General features: G+C 27.3%; 3 protein-coding genes across 4 annotated transcripts in view; 1 reads left to right on the forward strand and 2 right to left on the reverse strand.

Moving 5' to 3' along the window:
* Positions 1–1,302: 1,302 nt before the first annotated feature.
* Naglu (N-acetyl-alpha-glucosaminidase) lies at positions 1,303–8,134 on the reverse strand. The gene is made up of 14 exons (XM_074241090.1): positions 7,412–8,134; positions 6,677–6,837; positions 6,413–6,597; positions 6,094–6,312; positions 5,467–5,694; positions 5,123–5,186; positions 4,904–5,049; positions 4,618–4,702; positions 4,401–4,550; positions 4,196–4,338; positions 2,858–3,017; positions 2,557–2,747; positions 1,577–1,959; positions 1,303–1,502 (listed from the first exon to the last, which is right to left on the reverse strand). The coding sequence occupies exons 1-14, from the start codon at positions 7,491–7,493 to the stop codon at positions 1,378–1,380; spliced, it is 2,322 nt and encodes a 773-aa protein (XP_074097191.1). The 5' UTR covers positions 7,494–8,134; the 3' UTR covers positions 1,303–1,377.
* Positions 8,135–8,655: 521 nt separating this feature from the next.
* LOC141526223 (uncharacterized) lies at positions 8,656–13,068 on the reverse strand. The gene is made up of 5 exons (XM_074241091.1): positions 12,912–13,068; positions 11,281–11,661; positions 10,501–11,173; positions 9,815–10,247; positions 8,656–9,571 (listed from the first exon to the last, which is right to left on the reverse strand). The coding sequence occupies exons 1-5, from the start codon at positions 12,964–12,966 to the stop codon at positions 9,338–9,340; spliced, it is 1,776 nt and encodes a 591-aa protein (XP_074097192.1). The 5' UTR covers positions 12,967–13,068; the 3' UTR covers positions 8,656–9,337.
* A 680-nt stretch (positions 13,069–13,748) lies between these two features.
* Positions 13,749–25,597, forward strand: part of LOC141526104 (uncharacterized) — a 65,964-nt gene continuing 54,115 nt past the window's right edge. The window contains exons 1-3 of one of the 2 annotated variants that reach the window (XM_074240885.1): positions 13,749–13,926; positions 14,025–14,245; positions 21,997–22,180. In XM_074240885.1, coding sequence (XP_074096986.1) covers positions 22,010–22,180 — 171 coding nt within the window. In that variant the 5' untranslated portion in view covers positions 13,749–13,926; positions 14,025–14,245; positions 21,997–22,009. Of the gene's footprint in view, positions 14,246–21,996; positions 22,181–25,597 lie in introns of both variants that reach the window. The other variant, XM_074240887.1, reaches the window with a different exon arrangement.

Consider the following 25,597-nt stretch of genomic DNA (forward strand, 5'->3'; position numbering starts at 1 on the left):
CTCCATAGATTGAACATAATTAAATGTTGATGGATTAATATCTCTTACCATAGTACTAAAATAAGTTTAAAATACTTTTTTTATGAGATATAAGGTAAAATTATATGTTACTAAAGGACTGTTAAATGTAAAACAGTCGATTTTATCAAAGGTACGTGACTTAGTTTATGTGGAGGTAATTATTGTTATTTAAAAAGCAACATTGATGATGACTGATATAAAAGTAATAAATAAATAAATGAAATATAAATTTATTGTGTGAGTGCGTCATTCAATAACGTAAATAGATATAATTTTATTCGTACAAAATTTAAATTGTAGAGGTGCTAGAATGGAATTGTGAATGTGAATTGATAGTTAAATCTAAAAAATATGTATTTATATAAATTAATTAGCAAACTATAAATTTAATTATTCTTTCATAGGATATTGAATAATTTAAATTTTTATTGTAATAAATAAAATTAAATAAACAACGACTATCGTCATAAGTGGTCCATGTCATTTAATAAAATTTATTGTACGCCAATCAAATGAATTTAACTAGTTAAATTCATTAAGTCATGAAGAATACATATATATATATATATATATATATATATATATATATATATATATATATATATATATATATATATATATATATATATATATATCAGTAATTAAAGAGTTTTTCATTTAGTGGGACCATGAATATGCGAAATTTTTAAATTAATTATCATGTTTTTGGGCGATTAATGATAATTGATAGGCGTGATAATAATTAATTATCAATTTAGGTAATTAATAAAAATTTCAAAGGCAGTAACAAAAAATTAATGAATTTTTTGTAATAATTTTCATTTCTAATAAATTTTAGAAATAAAAAAATTTTTTTTTTTAAATAATTTATTAATTTTCTTGATTGTAACCGGAGAATTTTATTTAGCATCTTGAAATTTTAATTATGCAATATGTAATTTTTTTTTTTAATAATAATGGTGATATTAAATTAATAAAAATTTCTCTTACTTAAATCGATGATTTCGCCACTGCTGGAATAATAAATCTTTAAGAATGTGTACTAAATAGATTTAGAAATTTATACTCTTTAAAATGCACAAATAAACTTGTACATAGTAGATAGATTTATCGATTACTGCACTAAAAAATTTTCAACTCTTCTTACCACAAAATTAATTACTACTTTAAATTGAAAATCAAATTATTGTGTGATGTACATAATGTAAACATGTATGTGAGTTTTAAAAATGTCAACTATTAAATTTATTTTATTTATTATCTTAAAAAAATAAAAATTAATTGTCAAAACATTGGTTTTTATTATTTCCAATTCTTTTCATAAATTTTCACAGCAAGTTGAAATTTTAAAGAAAATTAAGTTAGAATTTTTTTCTTAACTATCATCCTGCGTTCATGCCTACGGATTTTTCTTTCGATTAAACTCATCTTGTAATTTTTCCATTTGTTATTCAGCTCAACAGCGATGAGGACAGAATCTCCTTAAAAAAAAAAAAAAAAAATTGACCTTAAATATCATTACTTATATTTAAAAATTATGAAAAAAATTAATTACCCTGTTCAATAGGATATTCCTTTTGAGAAAATGTGAACGGTTTTTCAACTTGTTCAAAAATCAGCTCATTTATCAGAGTTTGGTTTAATATCTGTTTTGTTTCAACTGACTCGCGTAAAGCTTCGAGAAATATGACCCACCGTGGTTTAAAATAGTCACCAATAACTCCAGCCCACTGTTTGTTTGCATAATCGCATATTTCACCATTCGGTCCCCACAAAGTTATTTGATTTCGTGCATTGTATTCGAATAACTGCTTTTCTTTTTCATTTGTTCCCAATAATTTAGCAGCTTCCAACCATTTTCCCAAGCGAAAATTTTCACTCGAATTGAGGATTCTCTCCAAGTCGTCAAAAAGTTCAACTAATAATCCTGATTGTTGCCTGTCAAAATAATTTATACATACAAGTAATTTAAATTTACAATTTCAAAAAATATTTATTTTAAAGTTTCATTTATGAACAAATTTCTACGAAGAAAATTTTTAAAAAAATTCCACAGGCGAAAATTTCAAAAAATCATAAATAAAATTATTTAAAAAATTTTTTTTTAGTGCAAACTTAATTTTTTTGAACTCATCTAAAAATTCCAACGCCAAATATGAACTAGTATTTTGAAATTTTAATGATTAAAATGAAATATTTTTTATGACAATTTTTTTGCAACTATTTCCAGAGAAAAAATTTTAATATTAAAGATAAAATTAAATATTCTACTTCAATATTTAAAAAAATCTATGAAGATATTTTACTTTTCCCCGGTTACCTTTGAACTTTGAATTTATTTAAAAATGTAACAAGGATGCATAAATTAATCCACAAAAATAAAAAATCATTTGCACACAAAGACTTTGCTTAGCAACTGCGATCGACTCTATAGAAAGCAATATGCGTGATAAAAAACAGTTAAATTTAATATTACCCGAGCGAAGAAGCAACTGTTGACGTAATTACCAAATTAAATTATTAGTTTGAGAGTACCTTAATAAAGTAGAGTTGTTCTTGGCATAGGCATTTTTAATACCGAGATAAATCTCATCAGCAATTAATTGCAAAGCTTGTCTTGTTATATCAACAACATCGTGTCTGTACAATGTTTTGTTAGCTTTGTCATTCCGAGCGTCCAAAAAAATACCCCAAGCTTCAATAATCAACTGTGGATCGTACCACCACTGGAAAAAGGAAATAAAATGTTTGATTAATTTAAAAAGGAAAAGGAAACATGAATTTTTTTTTTTTTATTGACTAGAAGTGGCTTGACTGCATAAAATAAATAAATTACCCAAGTTTTAATATTCCCTTTTGGTCGCATCGTGATTACATAGTGTCCACGGATCCTTTCGAGACCGATGAAATTATAAATTGTTTTCCCGAGAATGTTCCATGTTTGCGATGCATATTCATTCCTCCCGCCGTATCTTCGTATAGAATAATTTTCAAACCTAAAATAAATATTTACATTTCACTTTTTCAAATACACCAACGCAAATAAACATAAAAACTCGCTTTGATTTATTTATTTTGATATTTTTTGCTGTCAATAAAAGCGATGTTTGATATGAAAAAATTTTAGAAAAAATTGTAGTGAGTATTTTAATTTTTTCGTTATATATTTGTTTGTTTTTATTTTTATGGAAATTTGTCGATTGCCGTTTTTAGTGAAGGAGTTTTTGCTTAAAAAATTAAAAGTTTTTAATATTATTTTTTTTACGATATTAATTTTGTTATTTTTTTATACAAGGATGTCTTGCGATACAAGTTGAGAAAACAAGAAACAAATAATAACTTTTATTATTAATAATGACAATAGTGGGAGGAAAAAACTTTTTCGATGAATAATTTTACAGAGAAAAGAAAAATAATGAGATGAAACAGAAGTATTGAAGAAAAATTGTGTTAATATAGAACTTAAAGTTATGCAGAGTTGCAAAATATTTATTTAATTTCAAAATTTTTCATTTTTGGTTTAAATTAAAATTAATAATTATAATTTATTAATTTTTATTAGTTAATCAATTAAATTATTCTGATTATTAGTTTTTTTTAAAAATTCTCTAATTAAAAATTTTTATAAACTAAATTAAAAAATATTAAATTAAATAATGACTTTTCTTAAATTGCATTGTAATTTTTTAACAATTGACATTTTTTAAAATATAAGCTCATCTCGATGTTACACTTATCAAGAGCTTTCATTTGAGTACCCACATGCATTTTCATATATACATATATATATATATAATATATATAATATATATAAAAATATGAAAAATTGATGTGGGTATTTAAATGAAAGGTTTTGATGAGTGTAACATCGGGATGAGCTTATATCTTTAAAAATGTAAATATTTCACACGATTTAATAATTTAATTATTAATTAATTTTTGTAATAAGTTTTCAAGTCTATTAAAAATTTCTAATATTGTCACATTTATAAAAGTCGAATTTTTTTCATAACAATTTAATTTTTTTTCCTCTTAATATAAAGCATAAAATGTTTTTTTAAGTGATTAGTCCCGATAATCTAATTGGATTATCTTCTAGCAAGAGCGTTAATATCAATGAAATCAACATTATAATTTTATATTGAGTAATAAATATCTTTAGTAAATATTTTACCATTTATCGAGATTAACAGGCTCACGTCGATAAGCCATTTCGTTCATTAATTCATAAATCACATAATTCTGATTGATTCCCTCGGGCGTTAAGCCTGTCCCAATCATCGTGCTGCCTTCCATATTTCTTGCCTCGATAACACGCTAAAATTATAAATCAATACCTTTAATGATAGTTGATAGCTAATTTAAAGATTTTTAACAACCTCGCTTATAATTCGTGCCGATCCGAACATTCCAAGGGTGCCGCCAAAGTTATGAAGCATACACCAAATAAATGGCTGGCCAAAGTAAGATTTGAATCTCATGTATTGCGGAAATTGCTCTGATTGGAGGTCGAGAATAATCATTTTTCCCTAAATCAAAAAAATATCATTATTCCTTTTTATTTAAATGAATAATCATCATTTTGTATAAAAATACCAATGGAACTGAAGTAACAAAAGCTTCAACTCGTGATTCTGTCCAAAAGTCAAACTCGTGAACGAACAACCAGCCTTGCATCATCCTGCAATTTTTAATAAAAATTCAGCGATCATTTTCTTTTCTAACAGTATTTTTTTTTTGTATCGTTTAAATGTACATTGTGACTGTCAGCTACGATTTAGTGCGACTAATCGTTGGGATTTTGATTTTTAGACGATATAATAGAGCTCGCGCTTGAATACAATGATTGGATTTTTTTTTTTTTTTTTTTTTTTTTATTTACCATATAGCTTGGGGATCAACTTCCGTCATGGCTGAATAAATAGCTTGCCCGATCATTTTTAATAACTCGGTATCGGTGTCCACAGGTTCATTCTCATTGAATGTGTCACAGTTATAAATGTGATCCGTACCGAATTCATTAATGTACTGAAAGTTAATTATTGTGATCAATTTATTTGGCCAATTGTTTTTTTGCTGAATAATAAATATTATTTATTACCTCGTGTAAAAATTTTTGACCTATTATTTTGAATAGCGGGTCTGTTGGTGACACTAAATATGGACTAAAAAATTTATTTTTCAATTTAATAAATTTTTGAATGCATTCTAAAGCAAGTAATTATAATTTTATTTAATTATTAAAAGCTAATTTGAAATAAAAATATTATCAACTTATTTATTAAATTATTTGAATTTTTTTTATCGAGTCAAATTTTCTAAATTTTATTCAAGGGTCAAAATAAATGTTTATTAACAGAAATTAATAAAAAAAAAATTTTCAATTAATTTTATCTTCGCTTTCTAGGTTGATATTTCTAAATAAATATAATTTAATTATATTACCAGCAATATTGATCATCGAAATGATTCCAAACACCTATTTTAGTCATATTAGCGTGAGGATAAATACGAGAAAAGGCACGTGGTACGTGACCCGCAAATGCAGGAAGAACTGGAATTATTCCAAGTTCTCGCATTCTATTGAGTATTCTATGTTGAAGGACAATAGTGTGATTGTGCCATGAAGAAGATAATGGACCACCCCATCCTCTGATATTGCCCATCCGTGACCTGATTAATTAACAGGACAATGGAAAATCATTTACACCGTTCTCATACAAAAATTTATATCCCCGTAAAATTAATATTTTTTAATTACAATCAATAGAATTTTATGGTAGTCGCAATAATCGTTGTATTGTAGTTTTTACAATTTATAGGATAGTAATTATTGCAAAAAATTAAGTTATTTATTTTCCCCCACAAATTTATAAATTATACCCATTTTCGAGTTGATTAAAGAAAAAAATTTTTTTATAATTTTTTTTTTTAGTTCTGCATTGCGTCAAAAAATTTTGTGTTAAAAATTTTTTTGTTAAATATTTAACACTTTTATGTGTTAATAAATTTTAAAAAGTACAATACAAAAATTGAAAACGCTACTATAAAATTTTCTCCAAAAATTTTTACCAAGGTAAAAAAGCAGGTCCTCCAAAGTGCTGATTTATCTCTTCAGTAGTGAGATTCATTTTAAGGTACACTCTCTCCCAAATAGCCTCTTGACCGTGAAACGCGAGGGCAAGATTGATGCCATTTAAAGCCATCCAGTCGATATTTTTCTCCCATTGATGCCAGCCCCACCAGGCTGAACTATATCCAGCTGTGCAGACATTCTGGTAGTACCGAAACCTACGCAATTATTAATAAATAATAAATAATAATAATAAGCGTGCTGTTCCGGGCAATTCCAATTTCAATTAATTATTCACGTCAATAACTATGGAATTACCTGTCATTAGAAGTTATTCTTTCATTAACATTCGGTAATATGTCGGGTAATTCGATTTGTTCTCCTTCCCACGCTATATGGCAATTGCAGTATTTTTTTAAATAATGATGGAACCCCCATGCTACTGCGACACCCGATGATCCTGTTAATAGGATTTCTTGATATTCATTGGATACTTTTTTTATCTGTTACGTATTTAAATTTATCATTTTTTATTTATAATTTATGATTAAGAACTTGTAAAAAATCGTTAGAAATTTTTACCTTAAAAGTATCTTTCCCAATTGGGCCCAAATTCGGGTCGACTGAAACACTGAAAATTGATACATTTTTTCCAATTGTTCGTTCTATTAACATCAAAGCCGCTTCAGCTTGCACGGCTGGTGAACTTCGGGGTTTTAAATGCCCAAGTGTACTTTCAAAATCTGAAAGTGGTAATTATTATTTTTCATTACTTTCTTTTAATAATTAAATAATATTGAAATTTTATTTATGAATTAATAAAATGTTTTTCAAAAAAATTACTAAAAAAATTTCTCATAGTTTTTTTTTTAATTTTCCATGTTAATTTTTTGAACATTTTTTTTTCTGTAGATTTAAAATTTATTATTCAATAGCCAATCAGATTTTTTTCATTTTTTTTTTTTTGTAAAATTATTATTATTTAACAGTAATTTCAGTATTCAAATAAATTGAAAGAAAATTTATATTAATTTTAATTATTTTTTAATTAAAAAAAATCCAAAAAAATTTAAGTTAGAAATTCTAAGTCAATTTTAATATCATAAAAATAATATTGTAATTTTTAAAAATAATTTATTAATATTTTAAATATTTTGTAAGCATTTAAAAATAGATCGAAGACCTAGTACAATAATCTCGCCTGCGGCTCACTTAGAATATTTTTCATTACATTAATAAAACAATATTATTAATTTAAATTTGGTATCAAATATTTCCTGTAATTTTTTCGATTTATTAAATAATTGACTCACTTACTATTAATATGATTATGATGTCCACGACTTCCAGAATATAAAACAGAAATAATGATGAAATATAACGCAGTATTAACCATCATGATTGTTAAATTGAATCTCCATTTATATCACTATCACTATTAGAGTACTATATACAAAACTCCTCTTGAATTGTGAATTGCCCGTCTAAACGTTTATGTCCGCATTTGATCCTCTCTGCTATTCTTTGCTCATATGAAAATACTTTATCTGGCTTATTATTCCGTTCCTCTTTAAAAGTAAGTCGCAACTTATCTCACTACTGAAATATAACAACAAATAAAATTTTATTCAAGCCGAGGTTTGAACATCGTCTACAATTACACGCAGATCGTAAACTTTGACATTGACAACATTATTACTTTACAGATATTTTATTAAAAAATCTTTTGTCAAGATTTCTGTTGCCGATTTTAAAGAATTCGTCTCTCTGTAGAGACTGCTGAACCGTATCTGACGAATTTTGTCTCAATAAAAATACTCTACTTCTTCTTACTCTTACTCTGCTTTCTTTCTATTCTTCGAAGTCGTCAGATGAGATTGAGAACCACTCACAGAGTGTTCAGATAACATCAGAGCTCTCATATAAGTTTTGAAAGAGCCCATGTTATCGCAGATTAGTGTAACTTTGAAAATTATTTTTTTTTCTTTTAAAACTAAGCCGAGTTTCGGAAGAAAGTTTTTTATGATAGAAAAGGAATAAAAAATTTTTCTTTTCAATTTGAGAATAAAATTCATTAAAAATAATTTTGAAGTTAAAAAACTTCTGACAATTTTTATAAAAATTTTTGATACTAAAATTAGAAAACATTTGATAATTTTTAAGATTTTTTTTAACGAATTAATTTTGATAAAAAAAATTGCTCATGATTTTTTTCAATTTCTACATCTTTAATTGCTATAAAAAATTGATCGATCTTTGTTAAATTTAATATCACACTAGTTTTTTTTTTTTTTTTTAAACTAAAAAATATTTAGGCGTCTGCTGAATTTATTATTATTAAAAAAAATTTTTTATTTTAATTTCAAAAAATTAAAAATTTTACAAAACTAAATTTTAATAAAACATTTGAGGAAAATAAATAAATAAATATTAAAAAAAAAAATTATCTGTCATTTTATCAATTGCAATAAATTAAACATTATAGATCGCTTTAATTTCTGTTGTCAGAAATTAATTTTCCATGACGAAAAATAAATTAAAATAAAAAAATACAGTGAAAATTTTTTAACAAAAAATTGATTAATTTTAATTTTTATTGTAAAGATTATTAATTTATTCATGACACAATTATATTCTTTATTAAAGTTAAAATTAATAATTGACATCTTATTTTCGTTTACCCGTTCAATACAATAAAAAACAATGAATAATTGAATAAACACAAGTCATATCTACAATTGTTTTTCTTGTATTTGTCTTTTTGGGGTAGCCTAAAAAAGTTGCTTTGTTAACACATTTTGTTCCAATAATAGTTCACCCGCTTTTTCACGGGTTGAGAATAAAAATAATAGTGAGAGTGTCCTTTGATGTTTTTCAATTATATCGATAGTTTCCTTTCATAAAATAAAACACAATAAAATTATCAAGCGTAAATTGTTGTTTCTACTTAAAAAAAAAAAAAAAATAGCGATAGAGAATATGAATAAAAAAAAATATATATGACCCAATTGTACAGAATTTAAATAAATCTTTTTGGCCTCTGCAAAATTTCCATTTATCGGCTAGCAGTTTATTTAATTGTTAACAGTATAAATTATTGAAGTGACATTTGTGAAATCTAAATTTGTCGGATACAGAGAGGATGATAAATAAAATAATTAGTTATTTATTTATTAAATCAATGGGCGAACCCGAAATCAATATTGACAATAATAACAGTTTCTGATTCTAGATATTAAATATTCACAGAGCGGGATACGCGGATCCAATTAAATCATTACCGCGATATCTGAATTTGTGAGTGACAATATTGAATTTAGAACCACCCAGTGACACGGGGCATGAGCTATCAGGTCGCGTGAGGAAACAAACAGTATAAAGAGCCATTTCTAGTTCCGGTGATGTTCCAACAAACATTGTTGTCATTGGTTTGACGATATCGTTGAATTTTGCGTGTATCTTTAAAATTGCGCCTTTCTAAAAACAAAAAATTAAATTATGTTCATAAAATTGCACTGAAAAAAAAAATTCTCGACTGGAGTGTAAATTTTCTTGGCTCTAAAAAATATTAAGGAAAATTGAAAATTTCTTGAGCCAAAAAAAAATTTTTTTGCTCCAAAATAACTTTTTTTTTTCTTTAATATTGTTTTGGCGCAAGAAATTTTTTTTGTGTGTATTGATTGTACATAAAATAAATAAGTATCAATTATCGAAACTTACATCACCGAGATCTAATTTTTTAATGTACCCAAGGTAGTTAATTTTATTTTTAGCTTCTTCAGTGTTGAAATAAATCCAATTGTGCAGGCCACTAATTTCCGTCCCTAACTTGAGTTCCGTAAGGAAAACATGCTCAAACCCAGATGATCCAATTTTACCCTCGCCTCTTGAATATAAGTTGAACCACAGTCTCCTCAGAGTGTCTTTGTACTCATAATAATCTTGTTTAAGAAAGCCTTTATCCGCTAGGAATCTCATCGCCGCTGACATAACATTTGTACTGAGGAATGTGTCAACAAGAAGGCTCTCTTCTGTGCGTTGGAGAGGACTTATGTGTTCGTTTATCCTTGAGTCCAGCTGATAATTATCGTAAATTGTCAGGACTTTTGAAATTGTTGGAATTTGTAGCGCTGCTGGATTAACCTTCAACAAACTGTTTTATATAACAATTAGAAATATTTCAACATTAATTATAATGAAGATTAACGATAATTAACAGTACAATTTTATATTTAGTAATTTTAGTCGAAAAATTAAGCGTAATTTTTTATTAAAAATTTCTAATTTCCTAAAAATAAAGATTCAACTCGAAAAAAAATTTTTTCCGATCTTAAATAAATATTTTTTAGGGAAAACTAAATTTAAATGACGGCAATACAATACAATAGAATAAAATGAACACTCACGGCAGTGGTGCTTCATCTTTGGGATTGTCCGAATGCGTTTGCTTCTGTAAGTCCATGGTAATATACTTAAAAGCGTTGTTGTTGTCTTTCAAGAACAAAGCTTCGGACAATTTCTCCAAGTCGTCATCAGTAACAGTATTGCCTTTGCTGTAAATAGGATTGCTTGTGTAAACTTTCTTAGATCCTCCAGCAATTGCAGCTGCACCGACACCAACAGCAGCTGCACCGACTGCAGTTCCAGCACCTGGACGTGTTGAAGATTGGTCTGGACTAGGTCTAGCTAACGTTGGTAATCCAGGTCTAGGTCCTGCAGTAGGTCCTGCTGCAGGCGATCCTGCTCGAGATACTGGTACTGGAGATTCAGGTCTAGCTGCCGGCGTAGGTCCTGCCGCTGGTGATCCAGGTCGAGGTCCAGCTGCTGGTGATCCAGGCCTAGGTGCTGGAGTGGGTGAGCTCGACCTACTGGCGACTTCAGCCCACGATGATCCAGGTAACGATCCGCCAGCTGGTATTCCAGAGAGTTTTTGTCCATTTTGTGGAGTTGCTGAATTCAGCGGAGCTCCTGGAATTGGTCTTGCGGTTGTGGATACTTCTACAGGCCTCGTAGTCGTGGACACTGGCTTATTTTGAGCTGGATTCGGAGCTGGATTGGAGATAGGTCGTTGTGCTCCAGCTGGAAGAAAATTGTCCGTAAAAAATAGAATTGATGGAAAAAAATTTTGAAATTTTGAAATCTCTTGCAACAAAATCAAATCTAAATTTTTAGCGCACAATTAATACCTGCTGGAATCGATGGCAAAGCTGATCCAGCACTGGAAGGTGATCCTGGCTTGGGCGGTTGCCTCGTTGGTTCGGCAGCACCCGTTAAATCAATTGCCAAGTTTCGGTAGTCTTGGTTATTAAGTTTAGGTCTGGAATTCGCTCCCTCCCAGCCAACTTCCGTTCCGGGGTTTGGTAGATGTGGTCGAGGTGTGGTCGAGGTTCGAATAGTTCCCGCATTATTGGCACCCACCGCGAGACTTGGATTACCCGCGTTAGCTATTGCTTGACCTACACCCGAATTCGGATTCACTGAACCGACTGCCGGGGATTCTGTTGTTGTTGAAGTGGTCGTCGTTGAACTTTTTTTCCAAAACTTCCATCCGTCTGCCTCTACATCGTCTATTTAATTTAATATAACAGGAAAGTTATTTTATTATCGCACAGTTTTCTCGGAATTTGTTCTGGTTGTTTGGGTTTCCAGGCGTGTTGGTAACATGTGATATGATATGTTGATACGAGATATTATATTACATGATGGATACTCAAATGCTGTTGGCTTATATTGCGATAATCAGTGACATTTTAGGGGCTATCGAATTGACCTTACGATCATTTCTTCAAATAATCTGTTTAACTTTTTTTTTTTTTTTTTTTTCCTCTCAAGGACTTAATAATAACCCAGTTGCAATGCGTAAATAAACATTTCTTTTTTTAGTGGTTCATTCAAATGCATTCGAAATCAATTAATACAGGTCATTTTAGAGGAAGAAATTTTTTTTTTAAATAAACTGTTTTTTTTTTCAATCGACTGTTTCAAAATTTAAAAGAAGAGAAAGTTTTTAATTAAAAAGTAAATTTCACTCTAAATTTTAAATCTTATAAAAAAATTTTTTACTCCAATGATTTTTTTATTTTTTTTTTTTTAAGTTACAATTTTTCCATTATTTTATTTTTTTTATTAAAAATATATTTTTTGTGATTATTTTTTTTAAATAATTTTTTAATTTGTACTATAAAGCTTTCTCATTACAAATAAATCTCTTATTTAATTAAAAAAAAAAAAAAAAAAATTGGACATTATTTAAATCTAAAATTTTTTTCAATCAAAAAAAATAACAAAATATGAAAAATTATTCTTTAAACGTTAAAAATTCCTACTCGTAATTTTAAACAAATAATTTAAAACCAAAGTGACTTATGTATTTAAATTTCGGACACTAAATTTGATTTCATTTTATTTAAAAAAAAAATTTATGGGAATAATATTATTTATAATAAATGACCATGAATTTTAATGTCAATGACAAATTTATCTGAGCACGAGTTTAAGAAGTTTCAAGGATCATGAGAATTATTAACTGTTGTTATTGAATTATCTGAATTTAAACTTCTAAATGAATTATTAATGCAATCAATAGTTTAATTATTGAAACCGCATGAAGACATCATAATTAACTTCATCAATTTGTTCTATAAAAAAATATCCAATAAATCGTTTTGTTTGTAGAAAAAAATTCCACTTGAGGAATATTCTTTACACAAGTGAAAGTATATTATTTCTTGTGAAAAAATAGAGAAATTAATCGAGGTATCCAAATTATTCATTAAAATTGGTATTTTTAAAATATTAAAAAAAAAAAAATACTTACTAATTACAAAAGCCAACGAGGTGAATAAAATAACGATGAATATTTTAGACACCATATTTAATTACAGTGATTACTATTATACCGCGTTTATCGATCTTAATCCTTCGGCGATTAAAACGAGAATGTTTTTAACTCACTAACTGCGAGTTACTAAGGCTTGTTCCCTGTAAATAATATAACAAGCGGCTAGAGACTCGTTACATCTTTTGTCTTCGTCTAATGGCTGGATCTGAGACGATGACTCATGCGACAATCTCGAGCTACTTAACTTTAAGTTTTATTCATTTCCAGATTTTAAACATTTAAAAAAATTAAATATTCTTTCCTTTACAAATTTTTGAAATACCAATCGTTAAAACGAATTTAAAGCGAAAAATTTTGCCCATTTATTTGCGACGAATTTTTTTAAAAATAATTAGTAATATTTGAGTAAATTAAATTTTTTTTCTGCTTACAGAATAGAGAACATTAATGAGTAATTGCACTCTTGATTATTGCAAAATAAAATTGTAAATTTATGAAAATTTTTTTTTATAAAATACATTTTATACATTTGTAGGTAAGCTACTGATCGTTGATATAAAATGTTAAATTGACAAAACCTCCTGCCGTATAACTCCAAATTTATCTGTCCAATACTCAGCAGATAATTCCAGAATAAATAACAGAAAACTGCAGTACCAACCACCTTAAAGAATGGGATCAACTTAGACCGGACCGTTTTCCCCCTAGCGAGAACCTAGAGCACCAAATTCCCCTTCCACCCTGCAGTAAAACTTGGTCGAACGCGAGGAGATTTTATATGCGTTAGACTCCAGAAAATATATCAGTCTCTTCTTGGGACGTGAACGCGCGACTATGGGTTCTGTTAATGAGCCACGAACCGCCCACAATCCAGAATTTTGAATACAGTGCCATTATTTTTTTTCTACTCCAAGTTGTAATTTTTTTGCACTAAAAATTGCAAGCTAATCATTTGATTTTTTGCCCACCTACGTGACTATAAACAGCAGTGGTAAAAATTTTCTGTACAAGTGAACCAATTATGAATTTATAATTTGTAATTATTAATTATATTGACTGAATTATAAATTTAAAGTGTCGGATATTAAGTTACAGGGTTTGATGAAATAAGTTAGAAGTTATAATAGCGAAGCAATTAAAATATACATGGTAAAATAACTGCAATCGGTGCAAATTTACGAGTAGTGCCAGGCGGAAGGGTAGAAAAAGTTAGCAAGTGGACTTGCGTAGATTTTCGTCAGACGTAAGGGTAGTCTGATACGATAGTACCCGCGAGGCAAATGCGAGTCTAGCTGGATATTAACGATTAGGTGAGTACTGTGTTTATTCTTTAGTCTTGATAATTGATAACTCGTTATATATTTTTTTTTTTTTTTTATAAGTCACAGCTGTTGTGGTAATGTTAATCGATAATTATATCATCTCATTGATAATAAGATAAGAGAGGCTAAAAAAATAAGTCTGATCTTTTATTATTGAATTGAAGTAAAAATTATTAAAGTTGATTTTACTTTGACGTTTTTGATAAATCTGACACTTTATCCTGTTATGATTTCACGAGTGAAATTGAGAATTTGCATCAGGAAATTGTTAATCATAGAAAGTGATGCATGTAAATATTCCAAATTGAAATAATGAACTTGTATTAAGCTTACGTTAATGTAATAGGCTTGTAGTGATATTATATATGATTTAAAAAATTGATTGGTTGAAAGATAACTAAATTATAAATTTATTGGAAAAAGTAATAGAAAATATAAACATGTATATAATAAATTTTATGATTTTTTATTAAATTTACAGTATAATTTTTTTACGAAAATTTTATCATAATTTTTTTAATTTTTAACACAAATTATCACAAAAACGGGGACTAAATGGTCGAATAAAAAATAATTAATTTTTTGAAAAAAATTTTTTTTTCAATTTATAAAATGGGCAAATTGAAATTCTCTTAAAACAAAAATTTTAAAAAATAATTTGGAGTTTAAAATTTTTGTCAAAAACATAAATTTTATTACAAAAACTTCAATTTTTTTTTTTTTTATATATATTTTCAGTAATTACGTATAAAATTAATTCAAAATAAATATTTAGTAAAATAATAATAATTTTGTCTCAGTAGAACAACAAACTAGAACAAGAAAATTAATCAGGACTGACAAAGAGATAAAAATATGTTTAACTTTTGATACATTTCTGCAAAATGTATATCGATATGACTCACTGCGGAATTCGGCATTGACTTTATCTCGGAAGTAATTCTAGTTCAAGCAAAAGACCATTGTCCAAACGTTATCATTTTAAACAGATTAATGAATAGATGCTTATAAAGTCCGTTATTATAATTTTCGGAATTCAAATGATGGTTAGTTTTATTTAACTATTTTTTTTAAGTATAATGTCTTTTTATAAAACATGTCAATTATAGAGTCAAGGTTATTACCATGGAAATATTTTTTATTTTTTAGCTGAAAAATAAACAAGAAAGTACAATAATGACATAAAATAAGGCTAACAAATGACAGGTTTGAGCACGGATGCACCCTGAAAATTGCATAGCTGAGATGCCTAGATATTTATTTATTATTATCATTAGACTCTATTTACAGTCGAGAGACAAAAACTTATAAAAGGAAAAATGGTTGACAATTGTTGTACCACCCACAGTGTACATAATAAACTTATTTCTATTCTCACGACATTAAATTATAATATTTGCCAAACATAAGTACACATTTATTTTATTCATTAATTTACTCAATAACTTATCCTTATAAATTAAATGTATATCGATATTTACTCGATATGATAATATATATTTGTTCGTTTTTTGATAATCAGTGCACCTGTATTACAAACTGTCGATTAAATGAGAACTTTTAATTTTACAATAAATAGTACCAAACTTTTACATATTATTTGAAATCCTAAAAAAATAACAGCAATAATTTTTAATTATTTTTTTTTAATAATAATTTTGAGTCTAAAAACTTCTTTACACATAATTCATTGCAAGAAAAAATTCAACCTTTTGAAATTAATACATTGCGCTCAAACTTTTACTGAATTATTATTATTAATTTTTTTTAAATAGAGTATTTTTTTTTTTTTTTTCGTGATTGATATTTTATTTACACTGAAAATAAAAAAAAAAAATAAAATTGAATCAAAAAAAAGAAAAAAATTCTTAAACCAAGAAAATAATTTTTAAAAGTTTCATTGATTTGATTCAAGACTAAAAATTCTTGGATCAAGTAAAATTAAATTAAATTTCTGAGTTGAAGAATTTTTTACTCAAATTAAGAAGATGAAATTCTTCAAAATTATTTACTTGATTCAAATTAATTTTTTTTTCTGTGTATTTTGAAAAATTTACAAATTTTACGAACGCTTAAGGCATGCACATTTGGCTTTTCCAATTTTTTTTTTAATAAATAATTTTTTATGACTAAATGTTACAAATTATATTGTATCTAAGACATAATTAATATTAAATAAATTATGGTAATAATAAATAAATTTATAAAAAAAAATTTTTATTACTAATTTATAGAAAAATTGACGATAATTAAGAATAAATGGCAACAAGATAATTAACTGTAGCAACTAGAGTATCAGGTAGTTTGCACATCACTCTAGTTATAAGAATAGTCGTGGCTAATGAGTCGTATAGAAGAGGAAAAAGGGGCAAGGGAAGAAAGAAAAACAAAAACATAAAATAGAGATTAAAAACAAGAAGAGTATTTATGATGAAAAAAGCGACTATGTTGAAGAACATATACATATACATGAGTGCATTACTGTGTGTAAGAAGAAGAACGAAAGACTTGACGGTTTGCATCGTTACCGGTTGGTTACGGTTAAAAGTGAATGGGAAACCCGTTCATTCACAAGATTTTCTTTCGAGGAGTCCCTATTACCCGCCGGGCAGTTTCGTATAACTTGCATTGCATACATGCGTATAAACGTTTTATGCGTTCAATACCTCACGATACAACTAAAGTGTGTAATGGATTTATGTAGGCACATATATATGTAGCACATCACATTGCGAACACATTTATCCGCGTGTCGGAGCATGCATCATTCCATTCACGGATATTAAACGTCAGTGAGGTCTCGATCATGACGACTTGGCTCATCGTATCACCGCAATCGTCCTTATGATTTTGTTTTTTTCTTTCATCTTTATCCATTATTATTATGATTATCTACATTGTTGTATTTATTTTCAATTGAAGCTACGAAAGATGACGGGCAATATTTATTCTTCACTATCGATGTGTACGATCGACCCTCGGGATCGATATTACACGCCTCTCGACTGGTAGTTGAGATATAGATAACCCAAAGGAAATAAGTAAAATTATACATTTTACTCCAACTACTAATTATATTTATATGTGATTGGAAGATAAATAGAAATTTTGTTTAAAAGTCTTGTAATTGTTTGTTTTTATTTTCTTGCACATTTATCATTTAAATATTTTTTTTACTCTGATTTTATTGTGAACTAAAATTGAAATTAAATTATAAATTTTAAGCGATTTTTTTCTGAAGAGGCTTTCTAGTCGATTAATATAAAAAATAAACATAAAAAAAAAAATTATTGAGAAAGATATTATTTAATAATTTATTGAAGAATATCTAAAAAAAATATTGTGGACTTGTAAAAAAAATTTCGATTAAATTTATGGCCTTAGATTGTTTATAAAAATATCAAATAATTATCGGAATTATTATTCTTATTAATCTTTCGATTAATTATAAAAAAATTTAGTTTTAAAATTAGATTCCGAATGTTTTATTATCTAGAAGCATTTTCTGGTTTTTTTATTCTAATCGTCAAACTGATAGTCTACAATCATTAGTTTTCCTCTGTTACGGTTTCTTATCGTACCCTCCAGCACTAAAGCTCGAATAGATACAGCACCCACTAAATTATACTTCAGCGTAACACACTACTTAATCAGAAATCAACACCTAGTTTTTTTATAAGACCCAAAGTTTTGTCTTGACTATTTTTCGGGGTCAATAAATAAGTAATAAAAATGAGCTTTAGGAAAAAAAATGAAAGCATAGTTAACCTAGTTAACTCTGACCTCAAAAAACAAACCATAAGAATGACTTGAATATTTTTTTTTCAAGCTAGCAGGATCTATTTATCCCCAGGGCTAAATTTAGGGTGAATATATTCTAAGCATAAAAATTCTATTTTAACTTTAAATCACAGCAAATGAAAAATTTCGATAGATTTTTCATGAAATTTAAAGCACAAGCGTTTAATTAACAATTGCAATGACAAAATAATTTTTAATAGTATCAAAAGAAGAAGAATAAACAACAATTTATTACAAGAAGTGAAATCGCATGCGCAATCACGGAAATCGAAAGGGTTCTAATGCTTCCATATGTCACCCTGAAATCTTCACAATAATCCATCGCAATATGATAAATGACTTTGAAAATGCTGCGAACATTATCCATGACTCGTGCTTGCATACTGACTAAAGATATCGTATTTCTCTACTTAGATTTTATCATAGTCTAACTTAGCATTCGGTCTTTGTTTCTCTCAGTACAGTCGGATTTTGCTCCTTTAATCTTCTGGAGCCGAAGCAAAGTATGTAGCTTGGGATCTCTCTCGCTCGTACTTTCAGTATCACATGCATGCAAATACAGAGTACAGAGCAGAGTGGGTTGAGATACAAGCAGGTAGACGAATGAGCATGCACTCTGTATTATATAGTGTGTTCTGCGAATATGCATGAGGAAGGCAATCGAGATATCTCAAGTATCATTATGAACATCGACCTATTACGAGTCCAATTAATCGATCAGATAACATGTTATAGAAGCTTACTTTGTGCATGTTGCTAACCAGATTATGAAATAGATTCTCTGTGACTAATTGATCTACTCAGGTTGGAATTTAACAACAATATTATCACTTATATATAGTTTTAATTGATGCCGATAATTATTCATTTATTGATATTCAAAGTAATTTGTTCCAATAATTTTTTTATTAAATTACAAGTTTCATTTTTTTTTCTTGACTAATATCTGGTTTTATTTTAGTTTAAAAAATTATTTTCCTTTTTTAATCTCAATAATTTTCAATTATTTTATTATTAACCGACTTAAGCCAAAAAAGAAAAAAAATTCTAGTGCAGAATGTTAAAAAATGTTCCGAAAATTTTGGAGCAAATAAATATTCTTTAATGGCCTATTTTATTTTTAATGTCATTGAAAATAATTTAATTTCATTTCTCTTATATTAATTTTAATATTATTTTTTTCATTACACAAAAAAAAATGATATTGTAGATTGAAAAAAAAATTAACTTGATTTGAAAGAAAAATTTTTGAACCAAGAAAATAATTTTGAAGATAATTGTCTTGAATTAAGATGAAAAATTCTTGAATCAAGAAAAATTTATTAGTTTAAAAATTTTTCTACTCAAATAAAAAATATTAAACATCAACTTAAATAAAAAGTGTTATTGATAATAAAATCTGGATAAAAATAAAATTATTAAATATGAAATAAAAAAAATTTATTTCTTAACTAAAAAATAATTTTTCCAATAACCATAGAGCGTAACACGTGTCAGCGATAAACAATCGAGAACCCGTGTGAGTGTATTTATTAAAAAATTAAATGGGAAATTAAATCAATTATAAACAAAAAAGTCTGTTAAGTATATTGTTTGTTTAGCCTCGACTAATTTAAAATTTTTAAATCGAAACACTTAACAGAGTAAAGAGCGTGTAGTAGTAAAACGACATTGAAGGAATGATAAATTGAAGCATTAAAGAAAAGGGTAAAGTATATAATATAAACTAAGATTATAAGTAACCTATTATTTTCTCAAAGTTGTTACGACATCATTATTGTCATTGAGTTTAAAATAATTACCATCTATTGTTCATTTACGACGATGAAATGTACACATAATAGCGCTCGATAAAAATCTATCTCTAATGTAATAATTGACTAGTAATCTATGATAAAAATTTATAAAACCGGACAAGTCTTCTATTCGACTTTAGCTCACTTTGCTCTGCTTGTAACGAGCTTAAACTGTCCAGCGCAGATCCAAGACCCTAGATACAGCCGTAACTTAATCTAATTACTGTCTTATTGTCGTTAGTATCGCTCGTTTAAATTATATCGCGTTCGACAAAGTGTATGCTGCAAAAAGCGAGACAGAGACAGGGGATGTGGGTCGCGATGAGATTTAAGGCTTTTTTTTTTTTTTTTTTTTTTTTTTTTTTTTTTTTTTTTTTTTTATTAAACGCAACTGTCATGACTCATAATTATCCAACGCCGAACAAACTACTTGTATTTTATTATATTAACTCGTTCGTCACTCATATTTATTAGTTGTTTGAACCGATGAAAGTCACATAGTCAGTTTATTAATACATCCGCAATACTCAATTTCACTTATTGAATTACATTGTTCTACTATTATTATAACTATGACAGTTCGAGTTGATTGATTTTAATTAAAAGTCATTTATTATTGATTTAGGATTTGACTAATTTATAGTTCCAAGATATTTAGATATATTATTGTAGAACAAGTCGACATAAACAATCGATTTCTTTGGATACTGACAGAATTTACATTTCTTATTTTTATCAAAGATCTACATCTCAATCTGAATTTCTTGTCACCCTGATGATTATTATCATGATAACTAGTCAGACGGAAAAAATAACATCTGTCAAAATTACGATGTCAAACAAATATTTTATTGAATATATAACTGTAAGTCGGAAACTTTACAGTTTTAAATGATCCTGTAACTAATCGAATTAGTTCTAATATAGAATTTTTTATCAGTAAAATGCACGGATGCCAGTAAAGTGATTTTTTTTTTATTTTAAATAATTACTACACAGTAAAAAAATTTGAATTAAAAATTTTTATGTTAATTATTCGACACTTTTTTGTGATAATTTAACACAATAAATTTTAAATTCACACATAAAAGTGTTAAATATTTAATAAAAAATTTTTTGACGCAATGACGCAAAATTTTTTACAGTGTAGGTTCAAAAAACCGAAATATGATTTTTACACTGAAAAAAAAATTAATTTGAATCAAAAAAAATTTTTAAAATTAGTAAAATTTATTTAAACTACAAAAAATTTCTTAGTTTAAGAATTTTTCTACCCAAATTAAGAAGATAAAATTTTTAAAATCATTTATTTGATTCAAGTAAATTTTTTTTTCTGCGTAAAAATTAAAATTGAAACAATTTTTTAAGCTTAATTGATTTTTTAAATAACAAAAGAGTTATTTAAAAAAATTATGGAAACTTTTTATATAAAACAATTATTTAAAAAGTTTAAAATCAAAATATTAGATTAAACTTTCCGTAAAAAAATTTATACTGTAACTGAGTTGTAACGTATCCATTATGGTAATTAATCAACTTACGGTTTCAGTTTCACATTGAAGTTACTTCTATTCAGAATTTATTTCACACGTTTGCATACATGTCTCTGAGAGAATCTATTTATCATTTTAAATATCAAGATACAAGTAATATGTACTAATCGTTGCTTAATAGACATTCAATTAATTAAGTGCTCTTAATATTTTTTTTTTTTTTTATAGAAGAATAACAATATTAATAATACTAGTTGTTATTATTATTATTATATTTTCATAAAAAATTAAAAATAGCATTTATACAAGTAATAAAAAAAATAATTAGACAATAAAAGACTGCAAAATAATTCGGCTTTTTTCTTGTACTTTTTATAACGCATACTGTACGTTCAGATTGTAAGCACGTGGTTCGTTATTGTGCCAACACGTGAAGAGAATTTATTATCGCCGTTTGTCTTCATGCGTGACATATTTATTCGGCTCTTCTCGGACGAATTCTTAGTCATTAATTATTAACTCATTTATTTATTTAACATTTCCAAGCATCTATTGCTTTCACTGTCCTAGCAACGACACTTTGCGTATTATTTCAAACCTTAGATAAATAAAAATATATTTGACTTTTTTTTATTTTTTCATTTTTCAGGCAAACCATAATAATGTCAGTGCTACTAGAAGCGAGGCCTTACAGGCCATTCAAGTCCTCCGAAGAGTACTTGATCGCAATGAAGGAGGATTTAGCCGAGTGGCTTAACGCTTTGTACCCAGAGTTGAGAGTTAACTTGGATAACTTTATGGACAGGCTTGACACTGGGGTCCCTTTATGCAAGGTAATTGTCTCTTATCACTTATTTATTCTTCTATCGTCGTATTATAGTACAATAATATCATGGTTACTTTATTACCGAAACAATATCGTATTTTCTGCATATTTTATTTTGCATATCTTAAAAAAATAGTTTTTTTTTCTAAGATCATCTGGAAGATAAAAAATACATAAAGTTAGCTGTCACTTGACAATTTTTTAATTTTTTTTAACAAATAAATTTGCTCTAAAAAATTATTTTTAAAAAATTGCATTTTTAGTTTTTTTAAATTTCTAAATGTCAATTTTTTTTATAAATTTTTTTTGCCATAGTAAAAATGTTTTGATCCATAGTAAAAATCATATCTTCGAGCTGCTGAATAATTTTGATATTACTTATTTTCTCTTCATATCGGTTTGAATCTAATCAAATAGAATTTAAATAAAATTTACAGTACTCAGTTAAAAAATTCTTCTATTAAATTCTTTAGTTAATATTAAAAAAAAAAAAAAAAAAAAAAATGGATGTTTTTAAAATTTTATTGAAGCTCTTTTAAGCTTATTTAATCAACAGATATTATTTTAAAAAAATAAGTAACTAACTACAAAGCAAGAACTATCAAACTATAGCTGTATACCGTTAAGAAAAGTCTGTACGCATTCGCAAGTGCAACAATAATTTATGATCAAATACATATCTCTTGAACGGAATTAAAAAAACCGAAGAAAAACTTTAGACGTAAACATAATATGCCCCGGGCGTGTAAGAAACATATAAATATATAAATATGTGGATGTATATGTGTAACTACGGTGATTTTTTCTCAAATTCAAATTTTTTTTGACTCTAGACGCATTGAATTATTTACTGTTAAGCTCTCCCCAAGAGGTTTTGACTGTCTTACTCATATCTGTAATATAATACATCATAAGTATTGTATGCACAAACAGTCATAGCCATAAGTATGAGTAAAGGCATGTATGATAGTAATGTGTATGCGTACGAGGATAACGAACTCGGTCGAGCGTGCGTCGGGCAGAGAGGAAGAAGGATGCGTACGTATATGACGTTAAACGGAAACTCTGAGATATACGTGACTGCAATGTCCGAGTGACGCCCGAGCTGTCATAGTTAAATTGTCGTATAACACCACTAACATATAGCTGATAGCACGCGAGACAAAACATCGCCGGGGATAAAAAATCTGAAGGAAAAATAAAGAGTAGCATTGACAAAAAAAAAAAATATGAGGAATTTTCTTTAGAAGTTTATATTTTGCAACTCCAAAGAAAATCTTTGTTTTGCTCTCGTATGTTTTACTTGCTACATTCTTTTTAGGTCTCGCGCTAGCCTTTGAACTAAGGGCACATTTTTGCTTTTAATATATTTTAATTGCGTACTTTTGTTAAATTTACTTTCACAGGAATTTTTTTTTTAATAATAAAATAATTTAAATTAAAAAATAAAATTCAGCTGAAATAAAAAATTGAAAAAATTTTTAAAGTTTATTTTTTATACAAAATAATTTGCATTGATTTTTAAAATCATTGGAATGAAAATAAAAATTTTTTTACATAAAATTTTAAAGGCTTGTCTAAAATAATTGTCTAGCGCATGACACTGCAAGCGTCAAAGTAATAAATAAAGACCGTGTAAATAAATAAAAATATATAAAAATAAACGACATTCCATCGAAATGGTATTTGATTTGATTACAGTTCGTTACGCTCTCGATAATCCTATTTCTCTTAATTTTTTGCCGTCTCACTTAATTTATTATCTAAACTCCTATCCTATTCAAATATAAGCAGTAGAAGTGTTGTAGGCATAGTATTAAAATCGCGATAGATATAATACTCGAGTCGTTAATCATTATCACATGCCTATCACTGTTTGTAAGCTTGCATCAGTGAATTTCTCCAGCGTTTAGCTTAAACGTTTTAAATTATATTAACTGTCTGCGAATGCAACATTAGCAAATTAAATTACAATTTATAAATTCGTCACAGTGCGTATACACAGCAATACATAGTAAGTAGTATATGTCATACAAATATGTTATTGATATGAAGAGACGACGCGTAAAAAGGAAATAAATTGTTTTATTATATATCGCTGCGCCCATAAACTGTAGCTGGCGTAACCAGAATGAAACGGGTGCGTAACAAGCCATTGAGTCTTTCAAATACGTAGTATTGACTCCCTCTCTTCAACTTCATATTCATACTTCTCGATTCTCGATCTTCAATTCCTCCGGTGTTTACAATTCTGCAAATAAATCCAGTCCTAGACTCACGCGAGGCCGTCTGCTGTTCTGAAGTACTCTTAAGACTTTCACTGGGGCATTTATTTACTTACAAACTGCATCGCCGTGTCTAGTCAATGCAGAATTCAAATCATCATTTTCTCTTTCATTTTAGCTGTTCCTTTCTTTTATTCCGTCTTAAATTAATCGTACTTATTTATATTTTTATAAATTATGAGACATGTCAGATTTTTAACCAAGTTGTAGCTTCTATAAACATGCAAAAATTACTACATGATCATTTTATAAAACTAGGAGAAGTAGGGGGTAAATAAAGTTTATTTTGTGTCAATAGTAAGAGTCTTAAACATTTATGGTGATTGTCACTGTTACGGAGTTAAGATTGATTTTAAACTTGATGGATTATCTACTTTAGCGCTTAGATGACATTGATGTAATCTCTTGAACCGTTGTAAATTTTTTTTGATTACTTGTTATTTCAAAGACGACAAATGATTGAATAAACTTGACAACTTTCTTTTAGTTTTAATATTTTTATAATGATTTAAAGTTCAATGTAAGTATAAGTAATATATTTTATGAAGTCACTTTTATTTAAATAAAAATGTTTATTAAATTTCATGAAGGTATAGAAAAAAAATTATTTTTTCAAAATTGCAAAATAAGTAATGTAATAAATAATTAAAAAAAAATTTATAATCATTTTTAAGAGAAAGAAAAATTATTTTTAAATTGAAAATAAAAATTCTTGAATCAAATAGAATTTTCTTAAAAAAAAAAAAAGTAAAAAAATTTTTCTTCTGAATTTAATAATTTTTTTTTTTTTTTTTTTTTTAAATTCTTATTTTTTAAAGCCAACCAGCTTTACAGAGCAATTTTTTTTATAGTTATGATGAATTTATATAAATTTGATGAATTTCCCACAATGTTAAAAATTAACTTTAAAGCTTTCACTCAATTTATCAAAATTGAAACTCAATATTTCAACTTACCATACTTTTAAACAAATGACTTTTACTACACACTGCGCATTTTCAATCCTTCACGTCCGCGTCTTCATCTATCTAAAACCTTAACCATGCGATTTAACTTCTTCTTCTTCTCCACATGTCAAACTTTAAGCCTCTACCAACATATTTATCATAACAACTTGAAGATGTCATGAGCGAAATCAC

This window comes from Cotesia typhae, unplaced genomic scaffold (genome assembly GCF_013202065.1).
Source record: "Cotesia typhae breed Kobodo isofemale line unplaced genomic scaffold, CoteBio_Ctyphae contig_33, whole genome shotgun sequence".
Lineage (NCBI taxonomy): Eukaryota > Metazoa > Arthropoda > Insecta > Hymenoptera > Braconidae > Cotesia > Cotesia typhae.